The sequence below is a fragment of the Chiloscyllium plagiosum genome, chromosome 4 (genome assembly GCF_004010195.1).
Source record: "Chiloscyllium plagiosum isolate BGI_BamShark_2017 chromosome 4, ASM401019v2, whole genome shotgun sequence".
Lineage (NCBI taxonomy): Eukaryota > Metazoa > Chordata > Chondrichthyes > Orectolobiformes > Hemiscylliidae > Chiloscyllium > Chiloscyllium plagiosum.
In genome coordinates this window covers 13,448,942-13,473,986 of record NC_057713.1, presented here as the reverse complement: position 1 = coordinate 13,473,986, position 25,045 = coordinate 13,448,942, and the positions used below count along the sequence as shown (strand labels likewise).

The window sequence follows — 25,045 nt, the reverse complement described above, 5'->3', positions numbered from 1 at the left end:
GGGGGGGTGCGGTTGGGGGCCTGGACGTACTGTAACATTCTCATTGGAGCCTGCTGTGGAAACTGACATTCCCACAGGGGCCCCCGGTAAACACTGACAGATTCCCGTCGTACCCAACTGTAAATATTTACACGTATTCCCCTTGGAGGCCCATGAGTAGAAAAGTACCAACCACCACTCTGTCCTGTCCCACACCCTAACTCCAGCAGCAACATCCTTCCCTCAAATAGGGAGACTGAGCTTACAAGAATAAAGGGTGAAATTGCCCCATCCCAAGAAGTGGCAGGAAAGGTGGTGGGAGGGGAAGGTATTTGCAGGGTTAGGCTAAGGGAGTCCCTGCTGCCTTCCCCCAACCACAAAAAATATAGCAGCAAAGTCTGTCCATGCTGTCTTCAGTTAACACCCTTAAGTGGACTTTTCAAGAAAGTTGGTCATGAGGTTTGGTTGTTGCTGGCTCAGCCATTTATTACCATCCAGTTACCATCCCCATCTAATTGCCTGGAAGGCAGTCAAGAGTAAGATTTATTGCTGTAAGTCTTGGATCACAGATAGGCCAGACCAGACAAGGACAACAGAGTTCCTTCTCTAAAGAGCATTCATAAACCAGAGGGTTCTTTATTAACAATCGACAGTGACTATGTGTTCATTGAACCAACCTTTTATTAAATTCAAATTTCACTGTTCATCAAGGTGAGATTTCAAACCATGTGTCTCTAGGACATTAGTCTTTTTCTGGATTGCTAGTCCAGTCACGTTAGGATTACACCATTTCCCCACAACTGGTTAACTTTAATGTGAAGCAGATCAGGAAACACATGTCCTACTGCTTTTTTAAAAATATTTTTCTCAGAATCAAAAAGGAATCATTGTTATTCAGGGGTATGAATAAATTGTACATTCAGGAGAAAAAAGAACTTGAGCACCAGCAAAACTCATCTTAATAATTTATTATCTATGCAACTGGCTCTGTTTTATTTGGTTTACGTTTTTTTGACAAGACATCTAATCCTAGTTGTATCCTCAGTGTTAAACCTGTCAGTCTGTGTACAGTAATTGTAAAATTAGCAAAAGTTGCTTTATTTGGAAATATTGAGATAAGACTTAAAAAGATGACTGCTCCAAAACAGCCCATGTTATGGATCCCATTACACATTGAAACAAAAAATTAAAACAGAAAATGTTGTGAGTTGTCTTGTTACTGCTTAAGTTGCAGCAGTTCCTAACATTTCAACACTTGTTCATTCCAAAGAAAAGCATTTACAGCAGAAAATCTGAGAATTACTGCAGTTTTAATGCTGAAGCTGTCAGATTTGGTTGTAAAAGCCCAACACGTTTTGATTTTTGACTTTTTAACTTGGTAAATTATTTTTTAACCTTAGACTTTACTGTAATTATCCTGGAACTGTTACAAATGTTTGAGGGATGAAAAAGAATAGTCATGGATCTCATAGAAATCCCAAAACCACTGAGGGGAGATTAGATAAATTGAGGGTATATGATAGCTCACTGAAAACACAGAGTTAATGCCTCCTTATATGCAGTGGAGGTGTTACATGAAAATATTCAGCTACTTTGTTGCAGCCAACCTTAATTTCTAACTCTCAACAAGGTTGAGATAATCCACCAAATGTAAAGGCAGTTACATAATGCAATCATGAAAGAAACTAAAATTTAACAAAAAGATATTGTAAAAATCAAACAAGCTGGACACTGGTGCTGTTCTGTTTATTGGACATGATTTCCATGCAGAGAATCTGCAATCTGTTATTAATATAATTCCTCACATTTTATCATGTATGTTGACTCATCTAATCTAGATGTTGTCCTCTCTCTATCTATCTATCTAGTCTTTTAAAGTAATTTAGGCACATAGACTCACAGATCATCCAATGATCTATTACCTCGGTACACCACATTAAGAACCACAGTATGAGAATTCCAGAATGCTTTCTTTTAATAGTCTCTGTAATCCCTTTTCCAATTTCTACTCCAAGTCCTGAATGTTCTGTATGTGCAGGAATGGGAATGCTTAAATAAACTTTATTTTCACAATCTCAAAACTGAATCAATGATGTCCTTGTCACAATCATGAGGAAGGTTTGCAACAAGAGCAACAGCACCTGCAGCAAGACCCCTTCTGAAAGCAAAATAGTCTCAATGGAAAGATAAACAGCATTTTTTTTCTCATACTCCTCCCTATGATTTTCTCACCTGGGCTGTTGCAACAAAGTCCTAGAAAATGTTTTGCAAATTCCTGAAGACTGTAGGAGAAGTGGAAAGCTGGCCAAGTCTAAATTCACATTGGGCTGATTTCTCTAGCTCTCTTCCAACTCCATATGTAAGCAGAAATGTAACTATCTGTCAACTTTCCTTACCCCGTTCCCCTGTTTACCATCCAGATATTCCATGCTTCCCACTTTCTCAATTTCACTGAGGTTCCACAAACAGCAATATCTCTGCACTCCTATTTGCCCAATTAACCCCACCTCCCCATGTCCTCAATCCAGAGACACGATTCTCCTTCACACAGTTGCTCCCCACTAATCCACAGGACCTCATATCCATAGCTAACCCTTTTCAAACATTCACCACCACATCTTTCCCTGCTCTCTACAGGATTTATGCATTTATAGGGTGGCATGGTGGCTCAGTGGTTAGTACTGCTGCCTCACAGCGCCAGGGTCCCAGGTTTGATTCCAGCCTTGGGCGACCGTCTGTGTGCAGTTTGCACATTCTCCCCGTGTCTGTGTGGGTTTCCTCCCACATTCCAAAGATGTGCAGGTCAGGTGAATTGGCCATGCTAAATTGTCCATAGTGTTCGGTACATTAGTCAGAGGGGGATGGGTTACTCTTCGAAGGGTTGGTGTGGACTTGTTGGGCTGAAGGGCCTGTTTCCAGACTGCAGGGAATCTAATCACTGGGAGAGATGGTTAGTGGAGAGGGGAGCATTTATGCAGGAAAGACATGTTACTAGGGAAAATGTAATTATTACAGGGGGATACTATTATTGGAGAAAGTATATTTACAAAGGGAGACCATAACTGGGGGAGTATTAGGGGAGAAACAACCAATGAAACAAGTGTATTTCTTAAAGGGGTAGAATAATGCCGTAGAGTGTTTATTATAGGGAAAGAAAATTACTAAGGAGAGTATTACAAGGATAGACATTACCTGGGCAGGTATTTATTATAGGTAGAGACAATTACTTGGGGAGTGTGTGTTTATTACAGGTAAATACATTTACCGGGGCGACTTGCATTGTGGTGAGTGTATTTATGGGAGATTGTTATGAGGTGGGGAGAGAAAGACATTTGCTGGAAGGAAGGATGTCGCCAGGCGGATTATTTATTCCTCTGGGGGTGATGGTTAGTCTCCTGAGTGAGAACAGCCTGGCCTTGTGTGAGGGTGTGTTGAGGAATGGGAGTTCCCTCGGGTACCAGGAGGCTGAGTGAGTCGGCGGGACTGAGGTGGACGTTTTCCAGTTGGCCCGGCAAAGGAGCTGGGCTCGGGTTCAGAGAAGCGGCTCCAAAAACAAAACTGACACGCTGCACACTTCCTTCCCAGCTCAGCTGCTGAGCGGACACACCCTGTCCCAGCAAAGGGGGAAGGGGGAGGGGGGGTCAAGACCTTTCTCAGGGTTTCCCACCCCCACCATAGACCACTTTCAGTGGACTGAGTGGGAGAAGTGATGGGAGGGCGGTGCATTGGAAATGGCTTTATTTTCTCGCGGTTCTGGTTGCTGCCCTGCCTGCTTGATGTAGTTTTGTTTTGGGTTTTGGTTGCTGTGTGGGGGATTTGGGGTAGGAACGTGAGATTGTCCCGTGTGTATGTATGTGTGTGTGAGAGAGAGAGAGAGAGAGAGCGCGGGACCGCGCCTGAACGGGCGGAGCTGCAGTATCCTCGCCCCCGGCTCCATTCTCCTGTTCTCTGTCTCTGTGTGTGGACGCCTGGTTATTTATAGCTTTATATTTTATATATATATATATATATATATATCCTCATCTCCAGCGTCCGCTGCTTTAATTTATTTGTAGATTTTAAAAAAATGTTTAGATGATTGAGGCATTTTTCACGTTATCTGTTTCTCCTTTACGAAAAAAGATTCAGGAGGAGCGTTAGCTAGCGACGGCGTTCTCTTCCACCTCCCCTCCCCACCCCCCCTCCACACACAGAGAGAGGGCCATCTCTCTCATTGTGCATCTCTGTGCCTGGGGGGGGGGCGAGGGGTTGTGTGTACATTATATAAATCGGTATCATTGTTATTGTTGGAAAAAGTGCAGGGAGGGGAGACTGGGGGGTGGGATTGGAAAGCGAGGAGGGTGGGTGGGGGGGAGGGAAGAGAGAGGGGGAGAGAGCCAGCGATGGGTTGTTTAGGGAACAGCAAGACGGAAGACCAGCGGCACGACGAGAAAGCCCAGCGCGAAGCCAACAAGAAAATCGACAAGCAGTTGCAGAAGGACAGGCAGGCGTACAAAGCAACGCACCGGCTGCTGCTGCTGGGTAAGAGCCGCGAGCCAAGTGTCACCCTCTTCGGGGTAACATCAGGGGGGAGAGGCTGGAGCAGCTTCCAAAAGGCCAGCAGACCACTCCCCAGCCCTGTGCGTATCCCTATGGATTCTATATGTCCCTGCCGTCATATGTTACAGTGTGTTTGTGCGTGGGGTGGGGGTGTCTCAGTGTTTGTGCATGTTCTTAAGGGGCTGGCTGTATTGATATTGGTGCTCCCTAGTTATTGCTGTTTATTTTTAAATCTGAGAAGCTGATTTTGTTCTCTCTCTCTCCTCCTCTCTCACACATCGCGTGTTTTTGTTTCCTTCCAGGCGCTGGAGAATCTGGGAAAAGTACAATTGTCAAACAGATGCGGATCTTGCATGTCAATGGATTCAATGCCGAGTAAGTCCCAGCCTGTGGTTGGTTGGGAGAGTGGAGGAGGTTTTGAGAAGTAGGGGGGATGGAGATGAGGGGAGGTAGGTAGGAGGATGTGAGGGTGAGAAGGTGGAGGTGTTAGGTGGGCACTCCCCGAAATGTTGGACTGTGTTCCCTGACAGCATTAGGCTCACAAATATTTCTTTTTCTCTCTCTCCAGTATTGACATTTGAACAGCAGTATTTGCACAGTCCTGAAATAGCAACAACATGGCGACAGTTCTCACCAGCAGCATCACCCCCATCCCACCAAATTAATATCTCACTAAATCATAACATTCTCCATTTTTGTGATCTTAACCTCAATCAATGCCTTGGAAAATAAAAGCAACACACTGAGATGCTAGAAATCTCAAACAAAACGCAGCAAATGCTGGGGAAACTCAACAGGACTGAAGAAGAGTCAAAACAGACTTGAAGTGTTAGCTGTTATTCTCTCTCCACACTGACTGCCAAACCTGCTGCTTTTCTCCAGCATTTTCTACATTTGTTTCAATCCTTTGATAATGCATATAGTTTGATCATGAGCCAAATGGAAAGGAATATTACCATCAAATTGTTCCTGTTTCCCATACAGAGAGAAGAAACTGAAAGTACAAGATATTAGGAAAAATATTAAAGATGCTATAGTGGTAAGTGTTAATAGCTGCACAGATATTGCTGGGAAGGCCTTTGATTTTTGGCATGTGAACACAAATCCAATTTTCAGTCAAATGGATTATCTCATATTTATTCAGATTAATGTCTGTTACCATTTTCTATCCGTTTTTTTAGACAATAGTTTCGGCAATGAGCACTTTAATACCTCCAGTCCAATTAGCCAACCCAGAACATCAGTTTCGGTTGGATTACATCAAAAGTATAGTTCATCTTTCAGACTTCGAGTACACGCAGGTAAGAAACAGTTTTGAGAAATAATTGTCGAAAATGCTTTTTCAAATTTTTTTGGTCCTGACTTTTGCATATTTGATTAGCTTCCTTGTGTAATTTTATTTCTCTTTCTTGACCCAATATATCCCCCTTTATCAGTACAGTTCTCAATCACTGATAGAGATCTAAAACTTGTAAGTGGCAGATGCTGAAGCAAATAAACTTGGTTAAAAGTGAATCCAATGTTTTGTCTTTGATCAGTAACAGCTGCTGTGCAATTCAAAAGTTTACATGAAGTTGTAAAGCCCTAGGACAGCACACAGATATATACAGTTGAATGCATGCTTCGTTCTGTTGCATAAGAGCATACTGTGATTGTGTGTGTGTGTGTGTGTGTGTACGTACGTACAAAGCAGATCCTACTGATCAATAACAAAAAAAGATTTTTGTAAACAAGTCAATTGCAGGCCCTGTGTTATGTATTTTTGTATCACATACCACTGGCCTACTAAGAACATGATTGCGATTGTATTTCTTACTATTTATTCAACTACAGTAATTCATCATGCATCCATACTGTTAACAATCCAATTGTTAATACCATAGTAAGAACCCCTGTCACATCAGCTAGATTGCCTGTAGCATTGAGATCGGTTACCTGTCAATGGCAACCAGTCAGTCTCTGAATATAGTTGCAAAATTAAACAAATATTCCAAAATCCATGTGAATTACCTAGTGTTGGGGTTCAGAATCAATTAACTCATTGTTGTGCCATCATATAAAATTATACTGCTGCTCAGTAATAATTTATGAGAGTCTATTGAATTTTATATTATAAGTGAAGTTACATTTATCATTTTGTAGAGTTGATTTGCCGGGAGATGTAGGAGATCTAGTAAGGTTTACTGTTGAAACTGTTGATGTAAGAAACTGTATTTTGTTGAAGTCCCTTTCCTATCCCTCTCTTGGAATAGCTTATATGAGTTGAGTTTATCAACATGTTTTTGATAAGTGTGCCCAAGCATGCTGTGTTGTGTCTCTCTAGTAAAAATACTCAGACGTATTGAGTGATTTTCTCCGTTTTATTTCACTATGCCATAGGTGACAAAGAACTTATGCATTTTGGGCAAACAGAATTGCAATAATTTATTTCAAAGGGTGGGGTGGAGAGGGAAAAAAAAGTTTTTAAAACTTCAATTAATTGAGTTTGCATGGTCCTTCTTTGACTGGGACATGATTTTGTTCATAAAGGGAAATGTAATTTGCCTGAACACAAAATGGCAGCCTGACTTCCATTGGATATGCTATGTGGATGAGTACATCCAATATTTATTGAAGCAAACTTTTTTTTTTGTTATGTGGAATCATTTGAAGACTTCTTCATCCTATTGATGAGCTGGCATATCTCTAAATCAGGATTTATGGATTTGTTTTAATCAGGTGTTAATTAGACTCCCTAAATGTTTTCATTGCTCCTTTTCCTTTTATGACAATCCTTAAAATCTACCCCTCTGATCTAGCTTTTCATATGTCCCCTTATGTGACTAAGTATCAGATTTTTGTTTGACTATGCTGCTGTGAACAATTTAAAAAGTGTGGTGCTGGAAAAGCACAGGTGGTCAGGCAGCATCCGAGGAGCAGGAGCGTTGATGTTTCGAGCACAAGCTCTTTGTCAGAAATGTGGAGGGGGCCCAACGGGGCTGAGAGATAAAAGGGAAAGGGGTTGGTTCTGGGTGGAAAAGTAGTTGGGAATGTGATAAGTAGATAAAGGTTGGGGGGAGTGATGGTGATAGGTGGGAAGGAAGAGGGACAGGTGGGACAAGCTCTTTTGGATATTTTATGCTGTTTAAGGTTCTGTATATGTGCAAGTTGTACTTCTGAAGAAGGTTATTATGAGGGTGTCGTGATGATCAAAAAGTCCTCATTCCAGTTATAATGTTTATTTTGTATAGCATACTGTGTACTCTCTCTCACTTTTAGTTACTGTTTCCCATAGGGTTTCCCGTTCGTATGTACACATACAAATATAGTTATACTATGTATACTAACGTTGTTTTATTAAGAAAATTTAAAGCCATCATGCAGTGTGATTAAGTAGCATTGTAATTTCCATTTACCTGTGTATGAATCTTGTGTGGTGTAGCCAATGTAAAACAAAATCATTTTGAGTTACAAAATGTGAAAACTGCTTCATTGCATTTTATGCTCCCAGTAAATTGTTGATTTGCATATAGTTGTTGAAATTGTGAAAGGAACTATGAATACAGAAATTTGGCCAGTGGTTAAAAGATTTTATTTGATTATCATATTTATTGGCTTGAGCCATTGTGGTAACTTAAAGTCTAAATATTTTGTAAACTCTTGACTTGCTTTGTGGTCAATAAGTAACTTCAAATAATTTTTAACTGTTTAATTTTAAGAGGTTTGGTTCTAATTTTGGAATGAGAAGCAAAACTAGCAATAAATCAAGTGTGTTCACAGGTCAAAACCTGATAATATCAACTAGACTAAATTGGCAGTTTCTGAGCTAAAGATAACTTGTGCACCTTTTCTTCCTGGTGCAGCTCAAAAGTCAAGCGTGCCTGCAAAACCCTGTGTCTTGTGATTAAAAACTTAGTGATGATTTCTGTTGGGAAGTGGGTATATCCCTTGTTAAGTCAGCAAGTGAAAGCCAGTAAAATGGCTAATGTTATGGACTCCTGTGCCTTGGGTGAATTGAAGAGATTGTAAAGCTACTGTACCTTCAGTTTTTGACATGAAATGTAGGTGCTTCGACACACAGCATTGTTTTAAAATAAATGGTTTTGTTAAGATGTTCAGTACATGTGAAATATCAGTTTGCTGGATAATTAGTGTGGTTTAGTATAAAACCAACAGTGTGTGTTCAAACTCTTCAAGCTGTGGTGGTTCATGGTCCTTTTGTTAGGTTCTTTTCCCGAGGTTTCGCCCACAAGATGCAATTCGCACACACTAACTTCTGCAAACAGTTAAAGTTTATTAAAGCTTGTACAAGCTAGGTGACCCCCTTTGACTCCCCCCTCGCAGGTGCACAAGGGTGAGTCAAAGTGAGGCGCTGAACAAAGAAAACGCATCTCCTTTTATACAGGTCATTTGGCCATGCTGACAGATACTCTGGCCACTCCTCACAGTCACATGCCACTCAAGACACCCCCCAGTTATTCACAGTCACTAGTTACCCCAGGTACAATGGCAGGATGAGATCATCCTCTGAGATAATACTAATGCCTTATCCTGGGAAATTGTTATGTAGATGATTTCCTGACTCAGTTATTCCCCAAGACATTGCAGGTGTGACATACCTCTGGTCAGAATGCATTTCTGGATGGAAGAGATTGAATAATACCAAATGACTGTCTAGATGAAATGTAAATTACAGTGGATGGTCACCCACATTCTTTCATGATTGTCGACCCCATCCACTTCCAGAATGTTCACTCAATGCAGTTTAACTCTTTAATATAACATTAATGTCCACAGACATATTTCAATTTAATCTTTTAACATTACACTTTCCTTACTTTCATCCATGTGAAGCTATATGTAACTAATTGTCTATCTATCTCTGTGTCCAATGGAAAGAGATGCTTATGGTTGTTTGTAGACTCTCCCTGTATACCATATATGAAATAAACTGGTGAAAATACTGTTGGAATATCTACCAAATTCAAGATAGGAATTATATCAATTATATTTTACCTTGGTCTTTAATCACTATGGTTGGCCATATCTAGTGACTTTATATCATGGGTTCACTTATGTTTCTGGTATGTTGTAGAGTTAAGATCCAAGAGTTTCAAATTTGAAACCTATTCTTGGAGGATGTTAAATAGAATGGAGCTGTTATGTTGTCATATAACAATTTGTACATTTTAGCCCTCCCCTAGCTTTTTGTGTTTCTTCATTCGTTCAGCCAGCTTTCTTGAAATTTAGTTTTAGATTTACCTGTCTTTGACCAATAGAAAACTCCTTTCTGGTTCACTGAATTGTTCAGAGGTTGTGTGGCTGACTTATACATTTTATGGTTCGGACATGAGTAGTGATGAATAGCAGAGGGACCTATGGGTGCAAGTACATAATTCTTTGAATTTTGCATCGCATATAGGTAGGGTGGTTAAAAAGGCATTTAGCATGCATGCTTTCATTGCTCATCCCTTTTAAGTATAGGAGTTGGGAAGTCATGTTAAGGCTGTGCAGGACATTGCTGAGGTCTCTTCTGGAGTACAGTGTCCGGTTCTGGGGCACCCATTTATTGGAAGGATATTATTAAACTGGAGAGGATTCAGAAGCGATGTTTACCAGGATGTTGCCAGTTATGGAAGATTTGAGTTGTTAAGAAAGGTGGATAGGCCGGGACCTCTTTCAGTGGAGTGTAGGAGGTTGAAGGGCTCTCAATAGGGTAAATGGCACATGTCTTTTCCCTAGGGTAGGGGATTTCAGACCAGAGGGCAAATCTTTAAGGTGAGAGGAGAGACATTTAAAAAAGACATATGAGAGGCAAATCTTTACACAGAGGGTGGTTTGTGTGTGGAATGAATTTCCTGAGAAAATGGTGGATGTGGGTACAATTACAACATTTGAAAGACATTTGGATAAGTATGTAAGTTGGATAAGAAAAGGTATGGAGGAATGTGGGCCAAGAGCAGGCAGGTGGGACTAGTTTAGTTTGGGATTATGTTCAGCGTGGACTAATTGGACTGAAGAGTCTGTTTCTGTGCTGTATGACTCTAAGGTGTTTATTCCTGATGATGAATTAGAACAGTATTGTCATTATCTTTTAATGTGTGGAACTTGATTGCTTGGAAAATATGCTCACATATATCAATGCGATGATCATTACATTGTAGGAAAGTGATCTCACTCTGTGTGGTTAAGATTAATTGTACATTATTAAAGAAGAAGATAATTCCTAGCAGTTGTGGCCCAGAAAATCATTGTTTAACATCCATGAAGTAAACTTGTGCTAAAGTTGAAGCCAAGACCAGCTTGTTTCAAATTCTCATGGTACTTACTGACACACTATATTGAAACTTGAAATGAATGGAATAGATCCATCTGGATCTGAATCCATGATCAAATGGATCAATTCTGAAACTTTATTCTAGAGGAAATGTATTCTGATTTGAAGACAAATAATGGATAACTGGCACAGTCCCTCTTGAATTAAAATAAATAGAACTCCAGTTCAGTACCTCAATCTCCGTTTGATGTGCAGCATATTTATAGTAGCTTTCAAAAAGGAATTGGATAACTACTTAAAATACACATTTTTACAAAGCAATGGGGAAGGAGTACAGGCGGGGAATAATTGGTTAACTCTTTCAGAGAACTGAGGAAAATTGGCGTTTTGGACAAAAGCCCTTCATCAGGAATTTGCCTGAAACGTCGATTTTCCTGCGCCTCGGATGCTGTCTGACCTGTGCTTTTCCAGTACTACTCTAATCTTGTCTCTAATCTCCAGCACCCACTTTCGCCTCTTTCAGAGAACTGGTACAGACACAGGGGCTGAATGGCCTCTTTCTGTGCGGTATAATTAAATCATGTAATCTTACAGTATAAAAGGAGTTTGTTGATCCCATTTTACTTGTGCTGATTCCTTGGAAGTGTTGTCTAATTTTGTCCTACGTCATAGATATTTTCCCCCCAATTATCTTCCAAGTTAGTCCTCTTCAAATTAAGTCGAGTTGACATTTAAACTTTTCTGTGGAGTCTGATCCCTTTCAACTACTATCCCTTTCAACTACTAACAACCTTTTGTGTGAAGTCTCCTAATTTCTTCTGTCTTTCTTTTGCCAATGGCTTGTCTTTACCGAATAACTTCCCAAAAAAAACTTATGTTCTCATTTCTCCATTGAAAGTTGGCATAGATTTGAATGCATCTTTTAGGTCTCTCGTTAACCTTTCCTGCTCTAAGGACAAATCCCAGCTTCTGTAATCTTTCCCAAAGATTGAACAACCCTATTGCTGGCAAAATTCCTCTCTGTGCCCTCTCCGGGACCTTGATATCCTTCCTGAAGTGCCATACAAAAATTGTAAACAATACCCCAGCTAAGGGCTCATCAGATATTTGTGAAGCTTATCATGAGTTTCCTGTTTTCACATTTCTTTTATTCACTCTTGGGAGATGGGTGCCATCTTCACGTATTTGTATTACCCATCCCAAGTTGCCCTTGAGAAGGTGACGGTGAGCTGCTTTCTTGAACAGTTTCACATGCTGTAGATTGACTGACAATGCCCTTTGGGAGAGAATTCCAGGATTTTGACCCAATGGCAGTGAAGGAATGGTGATATATTTCTAAGTTAGGCTGATGAGTGGCTTGGAGGGGAACTTAAATGTGGAAGTGTTCATAGGATTGGAAGATATTGTCTACGAATCTTTGTTGAACTTCTTCAGTGCACATTGTAAACAGTACACACCGCTGCTACTGAGCATTGGTGGTGGAGGGAGTGGATGCTTGAGAGTGCAAGCCAGTCGAGTGGGCTGCTTTGCTCTGAATGGTGAGAGAAAGTGAGGACTGCAGTTACTGGAGAGTCAGAGTCTAAAAGTGTGGCGCTGGAAAAGCACAGCACATCAGGCAGTATCCGAGGAGCAGGAAAGCTGACATTTCGGGCCTAAACCCTTCTTCAGGAGGGGGCAAGGGGGCTGAGAGATATATAAGGTGGGGTTAGAGCTAGGGATGAGGTAGCTGGGAAGGCAATAGGTAGATGCAGGTGGGGAGGGTGGAGTGGATAGGTGGGAAGGAAAATGGACAGGTGGGACAGGTCAAAAGGGCAGTACGGAGTTAGAGGGTTGGATCTGGGATGAGGTGGGGGGAGGGGAGGTTTGGAAACTGGTGAAGCTGATGTTTATACCATGTGGTTGGAGGGTCCCAAGGCAGCAGATGAGACATTCTTCCTCCAGCTGTTGGGTGGCTTGGTTTTGGCGGTAAAGAAGGCCCAACTTTTGCATGACAAAAGTGAGGACTGCAGATGCTGGAAACCAGAGTTTAGATCAGAGTAGAGCTGGAAAAGCACAGAAGGTCAGGCAGCATCTGAGAAGCAGGAAAATCGACGTTTCGGGCAAAAGTCCTTCATCAGGAACGATGAAGGGCCTTTGCCCGAAACATCGATTTTCCTGCTCCTCGGATCCTGCCTGACCTTCTGTGCTTTTCCAGCTCGACTCTGATCTAAACACAGGACTTGAATGTCCTTGGCAGAGTGGGAGGGGGAGTTGAAGTGGTTGGCCACAGGATGGTGGGGTTGTTTGGTACGTGCGTCCCAGAGATAGAACGTTAAATTGCAGAGCATTTCTTGGACTGTCTCCTGATGTAGAAGAGACCATATCGAGAGCAACAGACACAGTAAATAAGGTGGATGATGGTGTCAAGCTGCTTGAGTGTTGTTGGAGTTACACCCATTCAGGCCAACGGGGAGTATTCCATCACACTCCTAACTTGTGCCTTGTAGGTGATGAACAGGCTTTGGGGAGTCAGGGGAGGTGAGTAGCTTGCTGCAGTATTCCTTGTCTCTGGCCTGCTCTGACCGACACCATATTTATGTGACAAGTCAATTAGAGTTTCTAGTCAATGGTAACCCCAAGGATGTTGATAGTGGGGGAATCAATGATGGTAACACCACTGAATGTCAAGGTTAGATTTGTCTCTTATTGGAGATGGTCATTACCTGACTCTGCCATTCAGTGCTATAGTTTATGAAACCATTTCTTGAAACATATTCTTTCTTAACTGATTTACGTCCAGTAATCTGTATATGCATCCTCAGGATTTTACTTATACACTACCAAGAATAATATAGCTTCGATTATACTGGGTTTCCATTTTGTTTCTCTGAAAGTGCATCACTTCAAACTTATCGGCATTAAATTGCATCTGTTGTCTATCTGCCCATTTCACCAGTCGTCTCTCGTTCTGTTGGTGTCTGTTGCTGCCATGCTTAGAAAGCTTGGCAGTGCGGTAAATGGGATCTTCCACAAACTCTGCGATTGCATACCATGTAGCCAGGCAATTTATCTACATCGTGAAATGCAATGATCCCAGTCGTCAACATCAGCAATTGTCTTCATCAATCCTCTCTTACTTTTATGAGAGATTCTACAGTAACATTGATTTTATATTGTGTGTTCTCACTGTAAGATGTACATACAGATTATAATATGAATCATTAATTTTACTTAATTTCTGCACGTTGTTGTAAGGAATCTTGTTATATTTGTTACATTGTAACACAGGTTACTTGTCACAACAAAGCTCTTAAATGATTGGATGTTGGCAGACTGTTTGAATTGGGGATACTTTAAGCCATGCCTTGAAACCTAAATGTTTCTTTCCAGGAAAATAAATACATATAGCTTATGAAGTCATTGTACTTGGAAGAAAGACATTATTACACTGTGTGGTTTTTATAATGATTGTGGATACTCTTGGAGAGCTGCCATTGGGCTCAGCAGAATTGGCAGTGGTCCCTAGAGTTTGGCTGGGTCCGAATGATACAAAGGGCATGTCTAAATGAACTGCTGATTGGCTTTTATGTCTTTTTAGGAAAGAACTTATTGTTCATAATCTATTTGCTGTTTTTTTTACAGTGTGTCGGATTAGAAACGAAGGCTTTATTTTAGCCCTTGTTTAACATTTCAAAATTAAATAATAGATTTTTGATAAAATTTGTTTTCAATGGTTAACAAGAATTTGTTTCAAAATAAGTGATTCCTAAATCCACTTGTCAGTAGATGGTTGGCAATTTTTAATGGAAGCAATGGAGGTTTTGACCAAAGGGTGAAGAGCCCTGCTATAATCCTTTTTGAGAAGGCCTCCTGCATTGTGCCAATTGGTCAGCAGTGGGCCTTCCCACTTCCTTCAGGGACTGAATAGAATTGCTTAAGTCTTCCTGACAGAGGCTAGCAAGGGACCCCTTGAAGGGTCGGAAGGTTGGTTGGCAGCTCCTCATAGCTTGGCAGTACCACTAGGAAGATGGTGCATGTTCCTGCCACTAGATCCACCCAGGGTTTTCGATTTACATGGGCCATGGCACAGGTGAGGGAAGGCAGGAATGGGAATCGCAGAAACTCAGGTGGAAATGGGTAGAAGTTTGCTTAGAATTCCTGGCAATGAGACACCTCGGCTGGATAGCCACAGCAGCCATGGCAGGCTTTACGTTTTGTGCTTCCAGCACGAAGATTCCATCCCTAAGTGAATATCAGTGTAGGTGGGATCAGGCACTTAATTGGGCTCCTTAAGAGATTCAATTGGCAGCAGACCAGAAAGGCTGTCTGTGGGCCTTCCTGTGACCAACTTGTTTTGGGGTAGAGATGGGAAAGTTTCAAAGTACCTATCTGCCTCTTTTTTTTTTTGCTCTGAACGTGGGTGCCTGAAAACAGAAATTCTTTCAGCCAGATACTTGGAAACCAAGGTGTCAGGCAAGTTTGTCTTGTTTTATTTTTGGAAGGGGTTAGTGGGTGGGGTAGTTGAATGGTTGAAGACAGGGTCCAGGACGATAAAGGTGGCTTCCTGTCAGTAGGCCCTGATTGCCCTTGATCCACTCCCTTAATCTTGCACTTGCACAAATTGGCAATCACTGCTGCTGCACACCGCAGGATTCAGGTAGGACTTGATCCTGGGCCTCCTGACTCAAAGTGGGGATGCTGCCACTGCACTACAAGAGCTCCTTTGCCAGGCTTGGGGTGATGAGAGAATGAGTTGCCATTAATTGTTCTTGTAAGGCTATCAATTGACAGTGTGGCTCGAAGTTTGAACTTGGGCCTCATTCCCAGGGAGCATGAGCACAGGGGTGGGTGGTAGGGGTTTAGGATGCCACTTAACTGGGATACGTTCCTGTTTCTGGGACCGGAAGGTGCTGTGCTCTTTGCCCGATGGTAAAATTGGAGGATGTTTTCATTTAGGCTGTCACGTAAATTTAAGTTTCTGGGTCAAGTAGAGTAATTATTGTGCACATAAAAGAAAGACAAAAACTGATGGAGGAAAGAGCTGCTTTGCAATTTACAGATCATCGTTGATACTTTGAAAACTATCAATTTGCAATGATAATTCACTTGTTCAAAAATTAATGTTGAACTTACTCTGCTTTAGTTATTATAGATGTTGTGATAAATATGAAAGTTCCTGCAGTAAAAAGGCAGAATAATGGGTTATATTCCCTACAGTGTGGAAACAGGCCCTTCGGCCCAACAAGTCCATACGGACTCTCCGAAGAGTAACCCGCCCAGACCCATTTGCCCTCTGACTAATGCACTTAACACTATGGGCAATTTAGCATGGCCAATTCACCTAACCTGCACATCTTTGGATTGTGGGAGGAAACCCACACAGACACTGGACAAATGTGCAAATTCCACACACAGTTGCCTGAGGCTGGAATTGAACCTGGGACCCTGGTGCTGTGAGGCAGCAGTGCTAACCACTGTGCCCCCGTGGAGTGAGGTAATTCAGGAGGTTTGAAGGAACAACCAGAAATGATGAAGCGGGGGTGAGGCGACTCAGATCCACAATTAGTGTAGAGAAGATATCTCCAGAGGGTTTACATTGCCTTCCGGGAAGTGATTAGAGGTCAGGAGAGGAGAGGTCATGGCGAGTTTGGAAAACCAGGATGAACATTTTAAAACCAGCAGCAATTTGCATGAGTTCACATTTACAGGGGAAGGCTGGCCAAAGGACTGTCCTGGCTACCAGGTTCACAAAGCACAAATGAGGGTTTCAGTAGCTGGTGAGTGAGGGAGGAGCAGAGCAGGGTATTGCTTTGGGGTGGTAGATGAATGTCGTCTTTGTGTTAAAATATAAGAATGAAGAGCAGGAATACAGAATCCAGCCTCCCGAGCCTGATGTGCCACTTAATATGAATGTTAGTGGAGATGTGTGATTAGAATCTCATCAAAGGTATAACACCAAAGTTCTAAAATGTTTGGTTCAGCATCAGACAGTGGCTGGGGGAGGGATGGGGGTCAATGGCTTGCGAGCAAAGTCTTCAGGGACTGAATAGAATTGCTTCAGTCTTCCCCATGTTTAGTCCTCCTGACCGCTAACAGCAAAGAACAATTCCTAATATTTCAGTTGAAATGCATCTTTTTGTGCTGTCAGCTTTTGCCATATCATTTCTGACCTAGAGGCTAGCATTCAACGCAATGTCTGAAGATGTCTTTCATCCTGACGGAATACATCTGAGGATTTGAAAGGAAGTCAGAGCAGCGAGAGTGGTTGCACCGGTGGGAATCTTCCAGGAATCGGAGATTCCGGAAAAGTTCCAGAGGATTGGAAAGCTGCCAATATCACAACTGTATTCAAAAAGGGAAGGAGGCAAAAAATAGTTACAATAAGCAAACTAGCTTAACATCTGTTCTTGGGAAAATGTTTGAGTCTATTTTAAAGGATGTAATAAAGTATTAACATTTTGTAAGCAAGCCGAATTAACATGACTTCATGGAGGGGGATTCCTGTCTTGACAAATTTGTTACAGTCCTTTTTGAGAAGGTGGTAACAGGATAGATAAAGGAAAAACGGTCAATGTAATGTATTTTGATTTCCAAAAGGTATTCAATCAAGTACTAAACACAAGGCTACTTATGAAGAGCCCATACTGTTGAGGATAGTACATTAGCATGGATAGAAGATTGACTAATAGATGTCAGAGTTGAGATAAAATGGGCATTTTCACGAGAGTCACATGGGGCTGATGGGGTGCCACAGGGATCAGTGTTGGGGCCACAATTATTTACAACATATTGATGACTTCGATGACTGAATTTACTGATGACACAAGACTTAGGTGGGTTTGTGAGAAGAATGCGTGAGGCTTTATTTGAATTGATTGAGTGGGCAAACACATGGTAGAAATAGCATCAAGTGGGTGAATGTGCAATTCTATACCTCAGTGTGAAAATCAAAAAAGTGGAGTATTGTTTAAGTGGTGATATACTGGGAGATGTGGATGTATAAAAGGGGTCTGGGTGTCCTTAAACATCAGTCAGTGAAGTTTCCTTCCCATCAAGGCTAGGGCATTAAGGCAGGAATTGGAGTTAAGGATTCTCAGATTAGCCATGTCCCATTGAGTGGAGCAGACTGAAAAGCCTACTGCTGTTCCTGTGGCTCATAGTAATCATTCAGCTTCACCATCTTCACTCTCTCCAGTTCATCTCCAATCAAACCAGCAACATGTAAATGTCTGCGACATATACTGCATGTCACATGTTAGAAATGAGTGTAGGGTTTTAGAAAGTAGGTTTCAGAATGCGAGTCCAATGCAACTGCATCTAGCTGGCTTCAATGCCAATGTGTTTGCAAAATCAGATGGAATAGAACTTGCCCATATGCAAACAACTGTAAGCCCCAAGTTCTGAAAAGGGTAAGGAGTCTCTCTCAATTATTTTCTCATTTCGCAGCATTGGTCTTCTGGTGCACAGCTTAAGTGTTAGCTTGTCTTTTACGTCCACAGTTGCTACCTGACCTGCTGAGAGCATTCAGCACTTTCTGATTTTATTTCAGGTTTCCAGCATCTTCAATATTTCATTTTTTTTTCCAAGTTCCAGCAGATCTGAGATCTGGATTTAACATTGAGCTTTGAGGTAGCAGTGCTAATGGATACAAAAGACTATGCAACCTCTGCTTTCACACAATAGACAACAAGCTTATTAACGAGTTTAGTATGGATATCAGACAAAGTCCCTGAAGGGGAAATAGTAGTTGTTAATGTTGTGGTAACATTTTCACAAGTATTTGCAGAACATTTCATAACTCTGAATACCGCACATTCAAAGTCAAACAGGCTGAACTTGTTACTATAGAGTAGCTTTGCTTTGTGAATGCTAACCTCCTGGTACACCAGACGTCCACTCTTGCCATAAGTTCTGTAGCACCTTCTCTTTCCAGATGAGGACACTTTAAATGCAAGTGGGTTGCTTTATTAGGTTTTTGCCAACTGGGCAGTTTTGTCAGTAAGCCGAGTTGAAACTTTAACACTGCAGGACAGCAACAACAGTAAGTTACAGGACCAAGCATATCCGGTTATGTGGACGGAAGCGAAAGACCTGCTTTTATATAGCAACATCACCCCAAAATTCTTTGCAGTACATGACATACATTTGAAGCTACCTCACTACTGTATTGTTGGAGATACTGCAGTTAATTTGCACACAGCAAGCTCCACAAAAATCCTCCAGTTTCTCTTACTTTTTTTTACGGGATGCAGTCACTACTGACAAAGCAACCATTTATTGCCCAACCCTAACTGTCTCTGATCTGAGTGGCATTCTCAACTATTTTACAGTGGATAAGAATCAGCCACGTTGCTGTGGGTCTGAATTGTCATGGAGAGTAGGCTAAATAAGGAAAACAAATCACCTTCCCTCAACCACATGGATTTTTATGAATCCGTGATTGTGTGGTTACAATTATGAGACTAGTTCTCAATTCAATATTTAATGAACTAAGTTTAAATTCCACCAGCTGCTGTGATGGGATCTGACCCGTGTATCCAGAGGATTAGCCTGGGCCTCCAGATTATAGTCCAGTGACATTACCCATCATTTTCTCCTCATTGGCCATATAAGCGATGTTGGTAGAGAACTAAGTTATTGGTTAGGACAGCAGAGTAAACATTCCTTCTCTTGAAAATAAAGTTTTTGGATCATGAAAGAGATTCGCTGCATGAGAACAGATGAAATTTTGATTTATTGTCTCAGCTGAAAGTCATAGGGTGGGATTAGTTTGGCTTGTCAGTCTGGAGTTGTTATGAGGAACATGAAGAAGGTAAAGAGCTCAAGATTTTATGTCTGTAGTGCAAAGAATAGTGATCACCCGTTTTGCAAACTTAAATGTTAGGAGGAATTTGATATTATACTCAGTGTAATTAAACCTAAATATTTATTAAATTGCACTTTATTTATTCCAAAGTTTTAGGATCCAAGATTATTTTGTGAATAAGCTGGAAACAACAAGCATATCATGTATTTACCTATCTATAAATGGTTTATTGATTTAGAGAAGGAATTGTCAGTGTCTGTGGCCTTTGTGTGTGCTTTTCCTTGTAGTTGTTTACAGGTGGAATGCAGCAGAGACCTTGCTGAAAACAGTTTAAAAGTGTGAACCCCAGATTGCATGTACTTTGTTGACCAGCCTGCTTGCTGCGCACCATTTCAACAGTCAGCCATTACATTGTTAGATCATAGCTATGCAGTTGTTTATGCATCCATGGAATGTTATATCAGTCACTGCAGACTTGCATAAAAAGATATAGTTTTGGAATGAAACGTACTGGGAAATGAGCTTGTCTCGGGCGATTGTTCAAAACAGGCAGAGTCTGATTGACTATAATGGAACTGAATACCGGACTCTCTGTACAATGGTTGGCCAATCCAAAACTGCTTGTTTTGTGCCTGCCTCAGTTGGCATTCTTCAGTATTATTCTTTTTTTTTGTTTAAGGAATTAGTCAGTCACAGTCAGAGCAGTATATAGAGTCATAGAAATGTACAGCATGGAAACAGACCCTTCAATCCAACTCGTCCATGCCGATCAGATATCCCAAACCAATCTAGTCCCACCTGCCAGCTCAGTGTATGTGAGAATGAAGCTAATTCCATTCCAATCCCCTCTCAACCTTCTGCCTTCCACTTTTAAATGGTTTGGAGGTCTTTTTCAGGATTTTTTCAAAACATAATTTCAGTTACATCATGATGTAAAACTTTAGCTATAAATTCTTACGATCTTATACTCCACAACCACCTGATGAAGGAGCAACGCTCCGAAAGCTAGTGCCTCCAGAGATTCTGTGAGCAAGAATATTTTTGAAAAATGTATCTTTTAAATGTGGTTAAGCATTCATCACTGTGAAGAAAAGTTACATAGTCATTAACGCACAAACTCTTGCTGAGTCCCTCTGAGCTTTCCATCTGTTTTAAGAATCAGCAGTCTATATGGAATATGCGAAATCTCATTCTTAATGTATTGATGTTTATCTGTTATAATATGACCCTTGCACTGTGTCAGAGTTGACAAAAATATAGGTGCAGCATACATCAACTATAAGAGTGGAAGCATGTCTTTTTTGAAGTTTGTGCGTATAAGTTTTGGAAATTAGATGCTCAGTATTGGTGTTGAAGTTCTACATTGAAAAGAAAGAATAGAAGGTCTTATGAGGAAAGGCTGAGAGACTTGAACCTGTTCTCATTGGCAAGAAGGAGGCTAAGAGGGGATTTGATAGAGACCTACAAGATGATCAGAGGATTAGATAGGGTAGACAGTGGAAGTTTTTTTTCTAGGATGATGACGTCAACGTGTACGAGGGGGCATAGCTACAAATTGGGGGGTGATAGATTTAAGACAGATGTCAGAGGCAGATTCTTTATGCAGAGAATGGTAAGGGCGTGGAATGCCCGAACTGCTAATGTAGTTAACTCAGCCACATTAGGGAGAGTTAAACAATCCTTAGATAAGCACATGGGTGATTTTGGAATAGTGTAGGGGGACGAGCTGAGAATAGTTCACAGGTCGGTGCAATATCGAGGGCAAAAGGGCCTGTTCTGCGCTGTATTGTTCTATGTTTGTGGGCTACAAATGATCTTCCTTTTACCTGCCCAACCAGTTACCATGTAAGCCACCCTGTTGATCAAACCTGTTCATCCACACCGAAACAACTGACACAAGTCACACACTCTGTGATGATTACAGCAACACACCCCCAGCCCCATACCCCAAAACTGGACATCTTCCTATTGTGTCTCAGCCTCCTCTAATCTCTCCGGTTCCTTCTGTGGTTTTCTCACCACTTTCCCCATTCTCTCTCTCAGTAACTTTGTTTCACTGGCAAAGAGAGAGCTCACCAATTCACTGTGTTTACTATGGCCTCCTTGTTGACTGCCTGACTATTGGCCTTCTGTAATTGTGTGAAACGCAGCTCCTTGCACTAGGGCCTATTTAATAGTATTTTGTTTTTCTGTTGCTGATTTTAATTCTCCAGTGGTTTGAATTTGAAATTTTTGGTCTCATCCAGAAATCCCTCCTCTTTCCATCTTCCTTCCTTCTGCACTCTTCCACTCTAGCATTGCACCTGCCTCTGCATCTTCTGGTACTGTGATTCTAGTTAACTCTGCAGCCCCCCCCTCTCCCCGGTCTTTGCTGTTCAGGGACTTGCCATTCTTGACTGAATTCTTGTGAAACACCCTTCCTCTGTGCTCACCTTTTTTGTAGCATATTCTCAACCAAACTTTGTTACATCCCCAGCAAAGGCTTAGGAGGCGTTCTTTTTTTTGTGTGTGTGAAGTGTCTTGCAAGATGTTTTCTACGTTCATCATTGGCGGTCACTTCGCTAATGAGTATGATTGTCCACCCAGGAAATTCAGTGTCACTGGTCATGTGTTCTATATTTACCCACTGAACCACAGCTCATCCATGTGGCTCATGAGCTTGATCCTTGAACCACATCTCTGACCACACCTTTGGCAGATGTTTCCAGGAGCGGGAATTGGCTCTCGACCTGGAGATCATGGGCACCCCTTTCTCCTTTTCCTTTTCTGTACTACTTCTTGCTAGCAGGTGTTGGGGAAGAATTGTAACCCATCGTACAAGAGTTTTCTCCAAGTAAAAGCTTTAAAACTATTAGGCCCAAGTTTCTACGTTAGAGCCTCTATATCGGTGTATATAATTGTTATTAGTGTTGATGATGTGCATGATGTTGGGTAAGATCCAGAGGGGTTGTGCAATTGGATATAACTGGTCATGATTGGTCTGAGCTGGAGAACAGATAGTGTCCCTCTTATGTCATTGTTACCAACTCGTGTCTGAACGTTCAGACACTGCATGTGGGGAGGACAGAATGTGATGGCCATCTGTCTTGAATGATCTGATGATCATGATTTAAACTTATAATTAATAGCGACATGGTGAACCATTGCAGAACTGACTTTAGGATTCATATGCAAATAAGAATCTGCCATTAGGAAAATTAGTAACAAGTAAACCACAGCATCTTAATAAACAACCAATTGAAGTAGGACCAGGTGTAGGCCATTTGGCCCCTCCAGCCTATGCCATCATTCATGGCTGATCTGATTTCGGTCTCAGTGCACATTCCTACCTAGCCCTGATAATTATTGATCCCTTATTAGTCAAGAATCTAGCTACCTCTGTCTTAAAACATCTCCAAACCTCCTGGAGGAGAGAGTTCCAAAAACTCCTGAATCTCAAGAGAAACAAAATCCTCCTTATCTTTATCTTTATCTTTATCTTCAATAGAAAGCCCATTAGTTTTAAACTGTGTCCCCAAGTTCTAGCCTCTTCCACAGGGGAAGACAACCCTTCAGTGTACACTCAGTGTCTTATAAGTTGTCTCTCATTCTCCAATAGATACAGCTCAGCTTATCCACCCTTTGCTCATAAACTAACTTCCCCTCCCTCCACTGAGTAGCCAATGGATAAAGCATTGTTTTTTTAAAATCTACTCAAAACACTATATTGCCAGTTTTTGGCACATTTGGAGGTCCACAATCCTGACCCAATCTTGCAAAATGATTACTTGGCAAGATGTAGATACATCAAAACATTTTTGTACAGTCCTAACCTTACAAATTGAAGAAGCCACATTGACAGACCACATGACTCTAATTAAGGAAAGCCTTTAATTTGTGGTGTTTGTCATACAATTTAAAAAAACAACATGCTGAGAATGGCCAGAACCTTAGCAAGAGTTTTCTGTGTTTGGAAATAATGCACAGCACATCTGGTTAATAATTTGATTTGCACCTCTTCCTCACTACATAAGTAAATTTAGTAACATGTTGTCCTTGATAAATTAACTGACAGGGAAAAATGATTAAACATTGGAATTGTTCGTGGATAAAAGTTTACATAACGACTTTTGTGTATTTTCCAGTTCCCTCCCACTTCTTTCAGGAAGAAAAAAAAAGCACTCACTGTTTCAAGAAACATGCTCAAGTCTTGATATCTTTTAAATGCTGTGATTTTTTTTTTGGGTGGGTTCAGAAGTTATCTACACTTTTTTTTCTCTTCATGTGTGTAAAAATTCATCAAGGCATCTATTATTGCCTGATTGGGAGAACCTACCCTTCCAACTTGTGGAATTTCCCCAATGCCACTCGATTGGTATCATCTGCAGCCTTTTCTGCTGAACCTTTCGGGCAACAAACAATCTTGATGTTCACCATTTTCCCACAAATACTATGGTCGTGGTGCATCAAAACAAAATAATTGAGCTCCATCTCACTCAAGTTGCCAGGAATCTCTCTTTCTCATCCTCCTGTCCTTTGGTTAAGACTCTTGTTTTCCCTGCTCAGTACAAACTGCAGTTACTGACACAGCCATTGGTCATTTTGATCTCGAATAGTTGTCCAGAGGCTAGCACTCTTACTTTTGATTCAGAAAACTCACTGTTTGGGAGAGAGGGGAGTTGTCCCAGTGTCCAGGCCAACATTTCAACCTAAACTAATATTTACAAACAGATGAGCTGGTCATTATCTCATGTCATGTTTGTGTGCCCTTGCTGTCTGCACTTTTAGCTATTGCATTTTCTACACTATGACAGGTCCTGAACTTCAAAAGTGCTTAATTAACTGTAAATCCCTGAGGGATACCCTGTAGTTATGGAAGATGTTATATAAGAATAATTTGGGTCCAGAAGCTGAATGGCAGAGGTGACGTTAGAGAATGAAAATTGGTATTTAAGATAATGCATCTTTCCCCTGAAGTAGTCTCTTTGTGTGTAATTTACTGTGACTCAACTTTTCCTTTGGACTGAACCCTAGACATTCTCGATGTTGAGTGTCAGTGCTCAAGATTCCTGACTTGCGATAGGGAAATATATCAATAGAGTTGACTCCATTATGTGGGGAAGTACTTACAAATGCCTGCTTCCTGTTCTTGAGTCTTCCACCATCCCGCCAACCCCATGCTCATGTCCAAACCCAGCTCAGGATCTGCTTACTGTCACTGGGGTGTTTCTAATGGGATTTTCCAAAGGTGAGTACAAGATAACACAACACAGTTAAAATGAAGTTTCTCTGCTTAAAATAGTGGACTGGAGACTGTACTGTTCTAGATGGCTGATATTAATTTTGTGCACATTGTTTGTATTATGAAATGATCTTCCACTTACCCCCATCCAGCTGTGCTTACTAAACTCTGGGATTTCACTGATGAGCGAGGAAACTCTCAGGGGCCCCAACATCAACTCATTGCCTGACCAGCCACTGTTCACTCAACTTTGTATGGTGCTCGT

At 41.3% G+C, this 25,045-nt stretch overlaps 1 protein-coding gene across 2 annotated transcripts in view; it reads left to right on the top strand.

Moving 5' to 3' along the window:
- Positions 1 to 25,045, top strand: part of LOC122548864 (guanine nucleotide-binding protein G(s) subunit alpha-like) — a 294,455-nt gene that overhangs the window by 105,217 nt on the left and 164,193 nt on the right. The window contains exons 1-4 of one of the 2 annotated variants that reach the window (XM_043687750.1): positions 4,334 to 4,500; positions 4,821 to 4,893; positions 5,503 to 5,557; positions 5,700 to 5,819. In XM_043687750.1, coding sequence (XP_043543685.1) covers positions 4,362 to 4,500; positions 4,821 to 4,893; positions 5,503 to 5,557; positions 5,700 to 5,819 — 387 coding nt within the window. In that variant the 5' untranslated portion in view covers positions 4,334 to 4,361. Of the gene's footprint in view, positions 1 to 4,333; positions 4,501 to 4,820; positions 4,894 to 5,502; positions 5,558 to 5,699; positions 5,820 to 25,045 lie in introns of those variants that run through there. The other variant, XM_043687749.1, reaches the window with a different exon arrangement.